Genomic DNA, 13,857 nt, shown 5'->3' on the forward strand with positions numbered 1-13,857 from the left:
TTCCAAAACTATTATTGTTATAAAGCTGTGCCCACTTTGAGGCTATAACTGCACTCAATCTTCTGGGACAGCTTTTCATAAAACGTTGCTATAACCTGCTTGCAACTAAAAACATGATCTGTACTTAAAAAAAGGAAAAAAGAAAGAAAACATGGCATCGGTATGTGGTGTAGGCACATGATAACATTCTTGTCACTTCAAAGTGCTTGTGCTGTCCACATGTCTTAAGTGTTGGTGCTGTTTATTGATTTGGGATTCAGTAGAAGATGGAATTTCCCCAAAGACTCAGACACCACTGACTCTGTAACACTGACAGGAGAAAATACCTCCTCTGTAGCTTTGGTATACTTGTAGACAGATGAATACTCTGTCTTGCAAACTGCCAACGAGCACCCTCAGGTGTCCAAATCTAATTAACTTTCGTCCATCGTATTGGAGAAGATATCAATTGTTTCGACAGTAAACCGGCAAACATGCTGAAACTGCAGATTTGTAAAACATCCTTGGAGATTCGTTTTGGAGACCCTGAGCTTACCTTGTACACATTTATTATAAGCAGTGTTTGGAAGAATTGTGTACACTATATGGTCAAAATTGTTAGTTGTTAGTATTAAGTTTAGTTGTATAGCTGCACCCATTTTATATTATAGGAATATAAAATCAATATTATAAAATGAACTATAAGAGCATATTCACAAACGGAAACGTGTACAAAGCAACGTTGCACAGAGACCTGAACTTAACACCAGATTAACTGGAGCACTACTTGCCAGCCAGGTCTTCTACAACCCCAAATCAGAAAAAGTTGGGACAGCATGGAAAATGCAAATAATAAAAAACAGAGTTTCTTACATTTACTTTGACTTTTATTTCCAAAAAAAGTTGGTAAAGCATTTACCACTTTGTAATGTTGTGATTCCTTTTCACCACACTTAAAAGATGTTTTGGCACCGAGGACACCAAGTGATTTAGTGTTTCAGCTTTTATTTTGTCCCATTCTTCCTGCAAACACGTCTTAAGATGTGCAACAGTACGGGGTCGTCGTTGCCTAATTTTTCGTTTCAGAATTCTCTCTGTTGGGGACAGGTCAGGACTGCAGGCAGGTTAGTCCAGTACCCATACCCTCTTCTTCCGCAGCCATGCCTTTGTAATGTGTGCAGCATGTGGTTTTGCATTGTCTTGTTGAAAAATACATGGACGTCTCTGGAAAAGATGATGTCTTGAAGGCAGCATATGTTGCTCTAAGGTCTCAATGTACTTTTCTGCATTAATGCTGCCATCACAGAAGTGTAAATGACCTTTGCCAAGTGCACAGTCCCATACCATGACAGACCCTGGCTTTTGAACTTGTTGCTGATTACAGTGTGGATGGTTCTTTTTGTCTTTGGTCCGGAGCACACAGCGTGTATTTTTCCAAAAAAGACCTGGAATGCTGATTCATCTGACCACAATACACGTTTCCACTGTGTCGCCGCTTCTGGACATGGTTAACATAAGGCTTCTTTTTTTGCTTAGTATAGCTTTAAGTGGCATTTGTGCATGTAACTCCGAATTATAGTGCTTGATGAAGTTTTGTCAAAGTAATCCCTTGCCCATGTGGTTATATCAACTATTGTTGGGTGGCGGTTCTTGATGCAGTGCCGTCTGAGGGATCAAAGATCACAAGCGTTTAGCGCCCTTGGCCTTTATACACTGAAATTCCTCCCAAATTCTTGAATCGTTTATTGATATTATGCACTGTAGAGGGAGAAATATGCAAATCCCTTCCAATCTTTCTTTAAGGTACATTGTTTTTAATCATTTAAATCATTTTCTCACGCATTTGTTGAGAAACTGGAGATCCTCTGATCATCTTTGCTCAATTAAGACTCAGCCTTTCCTGGATGCGGCTTTTGTACCAAACCATGATTACAATCACCTGTTGACATCACCTGTTTGGAATCACATCATTATTTGGTTTTTTCACTCTATTACTATCCCTAAATTGCCCCCGTACCAACTTTTTTTGAAATGTGTTGCAGGCCTAAAATGCAGGAATGGACGTATATTAACAAATAAAATGAAGATGAGCAGACAAAACGTGAAATATCTTGGGTTCAACTTTTGCAATCAAATAAAAGTCAAAATAAATATAAGGAACACTGCATTTTTATTTTATTTGCATTTTCCATATTGTCCCAACTTTTTCTCATTTGGGGTTGTAGTCTAACATTGGTGCTTGCTATACTAAAAGTACAGACTCAAAGAGACACGCTCTAAAATCTTGTAGAACATATTCCCAGAGGTTGTTACAGCTGCAAAGTGGATTAACTCCATATTAATGAAAACTGTTTTAGAATGGGATTTGAAAACCAGGCAACCACATCAACTCAAAATGTTAAGACTGCAGATGTTACAGTGGCTTTCCTACTGCATACTGAAATTTTAAGTTAATATTAGGTAGACAGACTGTCTGGGCAACATTTCACTGTTTGTACATCTTACTACAGATTTATATTTATCTTGGAAAAAAATACAATCAAATCAAATTCCTTATTACAATTCCTCTGCAATTTGCACGACCCCCACACTGGCCGAGGATAGCTGCAGACCAGTGTGCAGTCACATCAGAAATGTAAATGAAAACAACCTGTTTGTTTACCTAGTGAACCAACAAAACATTTTTGGCCCACGCTTATAAGATGCTGCACACTGTGAGAAGCTCTGAATCTTTTGGTATAATTATGTTCTGATTTTGCTGCATGCTTAGACAGTTATTTACTTCTAAATAAATTCAGATTTAGCTCTAGGCTTCCTGTTCAGTTCTTGCTTCAGCTGTGTAAAGTTCCCAGACTGTAACTTTCTCTGCTGCTACAGACCCACGCCCTGACCAAGAAGAACTGCAGACAATTAAGTGCCAGTTCTGCATGCTGTTTATTTTCACTTGCCAGATCACCTGCTTATCATCTTTTTCCAAAACCACGCAGTGCTATCCAAGAATTAACCATCCCTAATGCAGGCGCTTCGACCAGCCAGCAGAGGCTGCAGTTGCACCAGCAATGAGGAACTAATTTGACCTTTACCTCTCTTAGATACAGCCAGCTGGGCCTTCTGGACACCTTGGCAGGTTGATACGATTTGAGCTTGAAATCTCAGCGGTGGTGGGTTAGTGCATTAAATCGTTGCGCCACTCGAGCACCATGATTTTGGAATATTTGACATTATATTGCCTTTGTCTATGTGTCTAGAACTTTACAAGAAGGAAATGGTCCTTTTGAGTTAAATTGAGCCAAAACTACTTTTTGGTGACTGTAAAAGGTACGAGAGGTAAAATAAAAAGTGATAAAAGAAGAGGAAGAATAGACAGGCATGATATAACACTACAAAAGACTCAGGATTCCTTGTCAGAATGGGAGCCATTGGTCCTCTTGAATAGCATCCAAGACAGCTAGCTGCTAAAGGCCAGGGTTTGGCTGACACTCAAATGCTTACAAATGAAACAAAAGCTAAGCTGGCTAACCAGTGGTAAAGTCCTTCTGAAGCCCTTATCCTGTTGTATCTTGAAACCACAGCTGTTTATGTACTCTATGATCAAAAGTATGTGGACAACTGAATAAAACCTATGACATTGCTTTTCCACAGACTCAGCCCAGGACAATTAAATAATACAAAGAGCGATTGTAAGACCATACTCTAATGATAAATAAGAAGGTCTGGCATACAAGTCATACTAAAGGGGTTTAATAGACCTGATGTAATGGCTCTGGGCTTGGTGCACAATCATGCCGAAACAGGAAAGGGACATTCTCAAACTGTTGCCCCAAAGTTCAAAGAATATAATTGATTTTAAACAACTCCTAAACGGGACATAAAGCAGCCTAATTCTGAAGAGTTTTGTACAGAATTAATTGTGTTAAAATGTATTTTGGAAAAAAAATGTAAAATGATTACACAAGATATATGTTTTGTACTAAATTATGGTTTAGTTCACTGTTGTGTTGCCTGTTGCATCAGTGACTACATCATGAAGTTGGTTAGTTGGACAGCACTTGCAGTAAATTGTGTGGAATTTCAAGAGAAAAGTTGGCGGACAAGTTGGTGCTAGACTTTAGATTTAATTTAAAAAGCTTATTATTATTTTGTATTTTTATTTATGGATTTTCTCGCTACTGAGGACCTTGATCGCGTCCGAAACATGTTTCCTCTGACGCATGTGCAGTCCACTTACGCCCTTTTATTCGTCCATACTTTGGTGGATTCGCACATGAGGCCAGTCTTGCGCATGGAGAGTTACACACTGATCTATGTGTTTCTCCATGTGCCTTGGGTTACTAACCAGCTGTGTCGTAGAAGACCCCACCCCATTTTTAGTCCAGTTTAGTCCAGAGCTATTTCAGACGAATTTCAGCCCAAAGCTTCTTATTTTTCCAGTTTTACTGAAGGTTCAACCTGTGAGAATTTTAGATTGAAAATCCATCTTGTATTTTATATGCTATCTACAACCCCAAATCAGAAAAAGTTGGACAGTATGGAAATTGCAAAAAAGGAAAAAAATAAAAATGCAGTGTTCCTTACATTTACTTTTATTTAAGTGCAGACAGTTTGAGTTAACATTTGTTAATAAATAAAAGTGAAAAAAACAAATAATTATGTGATTCTAAACAGGTTTGACGTCATGTGCTCCAGACCAAAGACAAAAAGGACCATCCACACTGTTATCAGCAGCGAGTCCAAAAGCCAGGGTCTGTCATGGTATGGGGCTATGTCAGTGCCCTTGGCAAAGGTCATTTACACTTCTGTGATGGCAGCATTCATGCAGAAAAGTACATTGAGAACTTAGAGCAACATGTGCTGCCTTCAAGACGTCATCTTTTCCAGGACGTCCATGCATTTTTCAACGAGACAATCCAAAACCACATGCTGCACATATAGACCTGTCCCCAATAGAGAATGTGTGGAGAGTTTTGAAATGAAAATGCAACTACGACGACCTTGTACTGTTGCACATCTTAAGACGTGTTTGCAGGAAGAATGGGACAAAATAAAAGCTGAAACACTAAATCACTTGGTATCCTCGGTGCCAAAACGTCTTTTAAGTGTGGTGAAAAGGAATGGCAACATTGCAAAGTGATAAATGCTTTACTGTCCCAACTTTTTTTGGAATGTGTTGCAGGCCTGAAATGCATGAATGGATTTTTATTAATAAATAAAATGAAGCTGAGCAGAAAAAAACATGAAATATCTCAGGTTCATCCTGTCTGCAATCAAATAAAAGTCAAAGTAAATGTAAGGGGTTGTACGATTTAACACTGAATGTGGCCAAATTATCAAAACTGATTAATTAGGAGATAAAGTTTTGGGCTCATTTTTATTTTAGAAATGTTCCTCTGCTTTTCCCCAAGGTTTAGTTAAAGAAATCTGTTTTGTTGGCAAGACAAAGATGGAATGTCCCTCACAATAGGACGCAATTTATTTGCAATGTGTTCTGAATAATTGCCGACATTATCATGCAGAGAAACTGAAGTAAATGGTAAATTTCCAAATTGGAGCTCATTCAGCTCCACTGATGCATTTACAACGTATCATCAGTGTCTGATTAGCTTTCGGTCAGTCTGTCTTGTGATCCAACCAATAATTCAGTTTGAAACAGGAGAATGTTGCCGTCCACGCCACATGCCAATTACCGAAATCCGGCACAAAGCTCTGTGAGCTCTACACTACTGCAGCCAAATACAATCCCGAGATCAGAGGGAAAAAATGCAGACGTTCATTTTCTGGTTTAGTGGTAATTGTACAGCTGGTATCACAAACCAAAGACTAAATGAATCCTAAATTGTCCTGGCATGCCATGTTGGATGTGTAATTCTCTGTGTAAAAAGGGGTTTCTGTGTAAGGAAACAAGACAGATGACTTACCATCCCTCATCTGGGCTGGCTTTTCTTCCTCACGCTCTTCCTCGCGCTCTTTCTCAGCTGTCAGAGAGGGAGGAAAGAAAAAGAGCAAAAGAGATTGAGTATGACTGATTCTACTATGACATGATAAGAATGGTACTGCAGTAAATGTGTATTTGTTTTCCTCTGATGCAATCCATAAATCTTTATGAAATCAAGAGCCATCAGATACCAGATTAGATCAGATGCCAGAACAAGTCCTGTGATCGTTACATGTGATTTGTCAGTATGTACTGTTGCTAGGCTTGTCTCAATAACAACATTTTAGCTGAAGAATGGTAAAAATTAATTTTAACTACCAATTTTTGTGTCTTTATATTCATTTTATTTCCATCAGCCACTTTATCGCGGTCAGGGTTCTACACAAAGTGTGGAGTTTGTCTACACCAGGGGTGTCCAAACCTTCTTGTTGATTACTAACAATTACACTTCCTTTTTATTTGAGTGACAAATTATCTATCTTTGACAGTGTTGTGTAAAACTCAGCAGTTTATAATCCTAATGAGAAGATTACAGTGGTACCTTGTAACTCAACGTCCCCTAAACTCAAAATCTTTGAAACTCAGTGCCCTTAGTCAAGAAATGTATACCCTTAAACTCTTTTAAAAAATATATAATTATTTAATCTCAAATTAACAATGAACAGCCACTTTGTTCAGCGCTCGGCTTGAGTGGTGCAGTAAAACGTCATCAAAGTGTAAATATGAGACGAATCTACAATTGCGTGGAATAATCATCAAATTCACTCCGAAAGCGTTCACATGTATCTGTGTTTAGCTAGATTTTCCTCCTGTTTCACTTTTAAACAGTAACAATAAACTTGTGTTATAGCTCGGGATGCTGAGAAATTGTAAGAATCAGCTTTTTCTGAGAGAGTCTAAAACGCTTATTATTAAAAAAAAGCTTAATGTGACTTAATGTATTAAAAGAACGACACAGAAACACTAAACTTTCTTAATTATTACTGCTCATGAGTTCTCTCCACTAATGAAATTCCTAGCTTGTTTTAGTACAATAAGTTATGTTAAGCTTTGTGCACCGGCCACACTCCATAGGAAATAACAGCACAGCCAGTGCAAAAGCGGTTTTGTCACTTCTAGTGTGAATGCACCTTTACTGAATGAAATTTGGTATTCAAAGATCAAGCATCTGCACGATTAAGAAGTGTAAGGAAACAATAAAGAAGTAAAAGAAGTAAAACTGTTTTTCAATTGTATTTTAGTGTTATTTTCAGTGTATAAGTGTCAAAAACAACCCCATTATTTTACATTAGCCTAAAATACATGCAGTTCCATGGGACCAAAGCATTAACAGATTTCCCCATACATCCTTATGGGAAAAAATACCTTGAAACTCAACACTCCCACTCCTAGAACCAACTGACGTTAAGTTTCAAGGTACCACTGTATTATACTTCTTTAAATTAAACACACACACTTCCAACTGAACGATGAAAAAAATATATTCATTTTCCCAGCATGCCTGAAATCTTCTGCATTCGCTGTCTAGTTTTCGTTTCTTTCGAGCCGCCATGTTTATCCAAAACATTAATGTTAATGTTTTGAGAAAGGGGGAAAAAGATGGGGGGCGTTTTAAATTTGTTTAATGCAGTAGCGACACCCTGGGTGTGTTCGAAAACCTAGTGAGCTCACTACATAGACAGCATTTTACATCATCCTACGAGCGCTCCCGAGAAGGAGGCTGTTCAAATTCTTAGATGCCTTAAAATGCTGCTTAGTAAGGTACTTTAAATCTAAACGGTGTTTGGCCTGAATAACGAGGGAGCACCCGATGCTGCCTTCGCGGTGAAGGCAATCCCAGCATTCAGTGCGGCACAACTTTTCTCACAGAAAAATTATTAATATGGCGGACGGATGTGGAGCAACGAACAGAGTTATTTCGAACATAAGTAAATTATCACTGATTTTTAATTTGTATAAATGTGCACAAGTGTCGATTATTTGCAAATAACCTTTTTCGGTACATGTAGGGAGATGTTAGTTGACATACTAGCGCATTGTGCCACCTCATCCCATTGGTTTGAATGGCATGAGGCTAACTGTGTTGGCTTAGTAAGCAAAAACTGATGGAATCACTGTCTAAGAAGCGCGTTTGAATTACCTGACTTATATAACGATGACTTTTTAGAATCCTCTCTACTGAGGCAGCTGCCTATGTAGGAAGTAAGACAGCAAGAAAGCTCACTAGGTTTTCAAACAGACCCCATTTTCATTTTCATTTTCAGCGGGCCAACATTAATTTTATTCCTACGATACCTTGTGAGCCATTTAAAAAATGACAAATGGCTTGTGGAGCGTAGTTTGGACATTCCTGGTCTACACTAAACTTGTTGAATAATTTTTAATAAACCTTAATTAAAGAACAGGGGTACAATCATGCATCATGCTGAAAGGAAAAGAGGCAATGGGTGATTAGAAGGGGTGTTTGGCTAAGGCACCAACGACATTGAATGAGCACCATCTTCTCATGCACTATGCAGTCTTTTGTTAAGAAACCTATTCAAAAAGAGTGGAGGCTGTTATAACAGCAGATTATTCACATTAACTTTGTGAGACCATGCTTTTTAATGAGATTAAGTTGTACACAAACGTTTAGCCATATAGCCCATTTTAGCACTTAATTGTACCTGTCCTCACTTACTAATGGCACATGGTGCTGAATGACCAATCACTATCTCATAATTCATCAACCAGTCACTCTGTCCTCTCCTGTTGACTTTCCCAAATAACACCAGCTTAAGTGGACCCAAAGCATCGGTAGTCATGGTCATCCTCCGGCTATCTGCACCTCATTAGCTAAACATTAGCAACTACTTGGAGTAATGTTACATTTTCCAAAAATGTCAGCTTCAATCTATCATCGCAGAACTGAAGTCTAATCTTAATGATCGTTTCTCATAAACAATTAAGGTTTTCTTTTTTATTTTGAAGCTTGTTAGAAGAAAGTGGCACAAATTGGAGCGCAGAAAGAGTTCGTTGGTGTGGGTGTGTGTCATTGGTGCTCTAGTTTTTATATGTAACCATTAGCATTGAGTCCTCAGCAGCTTGTCAGCACCTCACCCACACACACTAATGTCCATACACAGCCATACATGTTAGTGGTCCTTAATAGGTTCTTGTCTAAAGGCTTAGTTACAGCAGGTATTTGTATGTGAAATTCTATGCATAAAATTACATACATTTAGATTTGATTTGCAGCAATAAGCTATTTTGCAATAACCTTTTTAACACCTGAAAAACTGGACACAAATTAATGAGCTGCACAAAGCCCCGACCTTCACTAGACACATTCAGGCTGAATTAAACCATCAAATATAAACCAGGGCTTCTCATCCAACAGACACACTCTTGGGTTATTTATCCAGCAGAATCTAATACCAGCTGTTAAAGACACCAAATGGACAGCAATACAATTACCCATTAATTTTATTCATTCATTCATTTTCATGTTTTACCACCACTTCATCTTGGTTAGGATCATTATGGGTCCAGTTTCCTTGAACCACTGGGAGCAATGCAAACAATACAACCATGACAAGATGTCAATACATCCTCCTTGACAGCCAATCCTGTCTGTATAGTGATGGCCAACAGCATCGTCAGGGACCAGAACCCTTGTCCGCATCAACAGTGGGTCAGGGAAATTAACCAGTGTACTACGCAAGCGCTTACTCATGAATTGTAAATAAATAAACAAACAAATGAAAAGTTGTGGTTGTATATTAAGCAAGCTCACTACCACTGAGTCAAGTCAAGTCACCTTTATTTAACTGACAATACAATCCCAAGACTAGACAAAATGACAAAACAGATAATTGAAATCAGTGTTTAAGAGGACTCAAACATCTTATAAAATACATACATACATATATATATATATATATATATATATATATATATATATATATATATATACAGTATACAGTGTATCACAAAAGTGAGTACACCCCTCACATTTCTGCAAATATTTCATTATATCTTTTCATGGGACAACACTATAGACATGAAACTTGGATATAACTTAGAGTAGTCAGTGTACAGCTTGTATAGCAGTGTAGATTTACTGTCTTCTGAAAATAACTCAACACACAGCCATTAATGTCTAAATAGCTGCAACATAAGTGAGTACACCCCACAGTGAACATGTCCAAATTGTGCCCAAAGTGTCAATATTTTGTGTGACCACCATTATTATCCAGCACTGCCTTAACCCTCCTGGGCATGGAATTCACCAGAGCTGCACAGGTTGCTACTGGAATCCTCTTCCACTCCTCCATGATGACATCAAGGAGCTGGTGGATGTTAGACACCTTGAACTCCTCCACCTTCCACTTGAGGATGCGCCACAGGTGCTCAATTGGGTTTAGTCCATCACCTTTACCTTCAGCTTCCTCAGCAAGGCAGTTGTCATCTTGGAGGTTGTGTTTGGGGTCGTTATCCTGTTGGAAAACTGCCATGAGGCCCAGTTTTCGAAGGGAGGGGATCATGCTCTGTTTCAGAATGTCACAGTACATGTTGGAATTCATGTTTCCCTCAATGAACTGCAGCTCCCCAGTGCCAGCAACACTCATGCAGCCCAAGACCATGATGCTACCACCACCATGCTTGACTGTAGGCAAGATACAGTTGTCTTGGTACTTCTCACCAGGGCGCCGCCACACATGCTGGACACCATCTGAGCCAAACAAGTTTATCTTGGTCTCGTCAGATCACAGGGCATTCCAGTAATCAATGTTCTTGGACTGCTTGTCTTCAGCAAACTGTTTGCAGGCTTTCTTGTGCGTCAGCTTCCTTCTGGGATGACGACCATGCAGACCGAGTTGATGCAGTGTGCGGCGTATGGTCTGAGCACTGACAGGCGGACCTCCCACGTCTTCAACCTCTGCAGCAATGCTGGCAGCACTCATGTGTCTATTTTTTAAAGCCAACCTCTGGATATGACGCCGAACACGTGGACTCAACTTCTTTGGTCGACCCTGGCGAAGCCTGTTCCGAGTGGAACCTTTCCTGGAAAACCGCTGTATGACCTTGGCCACCATGCTGTAGCTCAGTTTCAGGGTGTTAGCAATCTTCTTATAGCCCAGGCCATCTTTGTGGAGAGCAACAATTCTATTTCTCACATCCTCAGAGAGTTCTTTGCCATGAGGTGCCATGTTGAATATCCAGTGGCCAGTATGAGAGAATTGTACCCAAAACACCAAATTTAACAGCCCTGCTCCCCATTTACACCTGGGACCTTGACACATGACACCAGGGAGGGACAACGACACATTTGGGCACAATTTGGACATGTTCACTGTGGGGTGTACTCACTTATGTTGCCAGCTATTTAGACATTAATGGCTGTGTGTTGAGTTATTTTCAGAAGACAGTAAATCTACGCTGCTATACAAGTTGTACACTGACTACTCTAAGTTATATCCAAGTTTCATGTCTATAGTGTTGTCCCATGAAAAGATATAATAAAATATTTGCAGAAATGTGAGGGGTGTACTCACTTTTGTGATACACTGTATATATATATATATATATATACAGTATATATATATATACAGTGTATCACAAAAGTGAGTACACCCCTCACATTTCTGCAAATATTTCATTATATCTTTTCATGGGACGACACTATAGACATGAAACTTGGATATAATTTAGAGTAGTCAGTGTACAACTTGTATAGCAGCGTAGATTTACTGTCTTCTGAAAATAACTCAACACACAGCCATTAATGTCTAAATGGCTGGCAACATAAGTGAGTACACCCCACAGTGAACATGTCCAAATTGTGCCCAAAGTGTCAATATTTTGTGTGACCACCATTATTATCACTGCCTTAACCCTCCTGGGCATGGAATTCACCAGAGCTGCATAGGTTGCTACTGGAATCCTCTTCCACTCCTCCATGATGACATCACGGAGCTGGTGGATGTTAGACACCTTGAACTCCTCCACCTTCCACTTGAGGATGCGCCACAGGTGCTCAATTGGGTTTAGTCCATCACCTTTACCTTCAGCTTCCTCAGCAAGGCAGTTGTCATCTTGGAGGTTGTGTTTGGGGTCGTTATCCTGTTGGAAAACTGCCATGAGGCCCAGTTTTCGAAGGGAGGGGATCATGCTCTGTTTCAGAATGTCACAGTACATGTTGGAATTCATGTTTCCCTCAATGAACCGCAGCTCCCCAGGGCCAGCAACACTCATGCAGCCCAAGACCATGATGCTACCACCACCATGCTTGACTGTAGGCAAGATACAGTTGTCTTGGTACTTCTCACCAGGGCGCCGCCACACATGCTGGACACCATCTGAGCCAAACAAGTTTATCTTGGTCTCGTCAGACCACAGGGCATTCCAGTAATCCATGTTCTTGGACTGCTTGTCTTCAGCAAACTGTTTGCTGGCTTTCTTGTGCGTCAGCTTCCTTCTGGGATGACGACCATGCAGACCAAGTTGATGCAGTGTGCGGCGTATGGTCTGAGCACTGACAGGCTGACCTCCCACGTCTTCAACCTCTGCAGCAATGCTGGCAGCACTCATGTGTCTATTTTTTAAAGCCAACCTCTGGATATGACGCCAAACACGTGGACTCAACTTCTTTGGTCGACCCTGGCGAAGCCTGTTCCGAGTGGAACCTGTCCTGGAAAACTGCTGTATGACCTTGGCCACCATGCTGTAGCTCAGTTTCAGGGTGTTAGCAATCTTCTTAAAGCCCAGGCCATCTTTGTGGAGAGCAACAATTCTATTTCTCACATCCTCAGAGAGTTCTTAGCCATGAGGTGCCATGTTGAATATCCAGTGGCCAGTATGAGAGAATTGTACCCAAAACACCAAATTTAACAGCCCTGCTCCCCATTTACACCTGGGATTTTGACACATGACACCAGGGAGGGACAACGACACATTTGGGCACAATTTGGACATGTTCACTGTGGGGTGTACTCACTTATGTTGCCAGCCATTTAGACATTAATGGCTGTGTGTTGAGTTATTTTCAGAAGACAGTAAATCTACACTGCTATACAAGCTGTACACTGACTACTCTAAATTATATCCAAGTTTCATGTCTATAGTGTTGTCCCATGAAAAGATATAATGAAATATTTGCAGAAATGTGAGGGGTGTACTCACTTTTGTGATACACTGTATATATATATATATATATGTATTTCTAAAACAAGGAGACTGTTCAAGAGTCTTAAAGCAGCTACAGAAAAGGCGTTATCACATTTAAACCTTATCTGAAAGTGTGGAATGGCTAAGAGCAACTGGTTGGAAGGTCATAAGGTTCGTGTAGTGGGCTGGCAGAGGAGGTCACAGATATAGCTCAGAGGCAGGCAATGCAAAGCTTTAAAAACAAATAATAAAACATTTAATTCAACTTTGTATTTCTCTAGTAACCAGTGCAGTGATGCAAGTACAGGAGTAGTGCTCTACCATTTCTTGGTACCAGTCAGGAACATTGTGGATGCATTTTGAAGGACAGATTCCCAATTACAGTCAATTGCAATAATCAGTATGAGAGTTAATAAAATAATGAACAACTCCTTTCTGGTTCTTAAAAACAGGGTGCTTTGAAAGAAGAGATGAAAGAAGGTAGCTCTTAATTAAAGAATTAAAGATAAACTAAGATTTGACAATGCCCCCACATCATTAGCTATAGCTCTGACTGAATCAGGATTTCCAGAAATAATGTCAGTTTTTTCTTGGTTTAGTTTAGGTTCGAATCAGTGCTATCGGCAGGCCAGGCATCTACACACAGACACATATATCTAAGAAAGGATGGTCCAAGCCCTGTGATGAATTGGCACTCTATCCATGGAGATTTCTGCTTTGTGCCCAATGTTTCCCAGTAAATTCGGACCTGCCGCAATCCTGACCTGATAAAATTATGTTAGATGTTAATTTAAAAT

At 39.8% G+C, this 13,857-nt stretch overlaps 1 protein-coding gene across 4 annotated transcripts in view; it reads right to left on the reverse strand.

Moving 5' to 3' along the window:
- The window catches only part of macrod2 (mono-ADP ribosylhydrolase 2), a 1,284,034-nt gene that overhangs the window by 101,479 nt on the left and 1,168,698 nt on the right, over positions 1-13,857 (reverse strand). For all 4 annotated transcript variants that reach the window (XM_062994956.1, XM_062994957.1, XM_062994958.1 and 1 more), the window contains exon 10: positions 5,895-5,951. In XM_062994956.1, coding sequence (XP_062851026.1) covers positions 5,895-5,951 — 57 coding nt within the window. The remainder of the gene's footprint in view (positions 1-5,894; positions 5,952-13,857) is intronic.

This window comes from Trichomycterus rosablanca, chromosome 5 (genome assembly GCF_030014385.1).
Source record: "Trichomycterus rosablanca isolate fTriRos1 chromosome 5, fTriRos1.hap1, whole genome shotgun sequence".
In the NCBI taxonomy this organism is placed as follows: domain Eukaryota; kingdom Metazoa; phylum Chordata; class Actinopteri; order Siluriformes; family Trichomycteridae; genus Trichomycterus; species Trichomycterus rosablanca.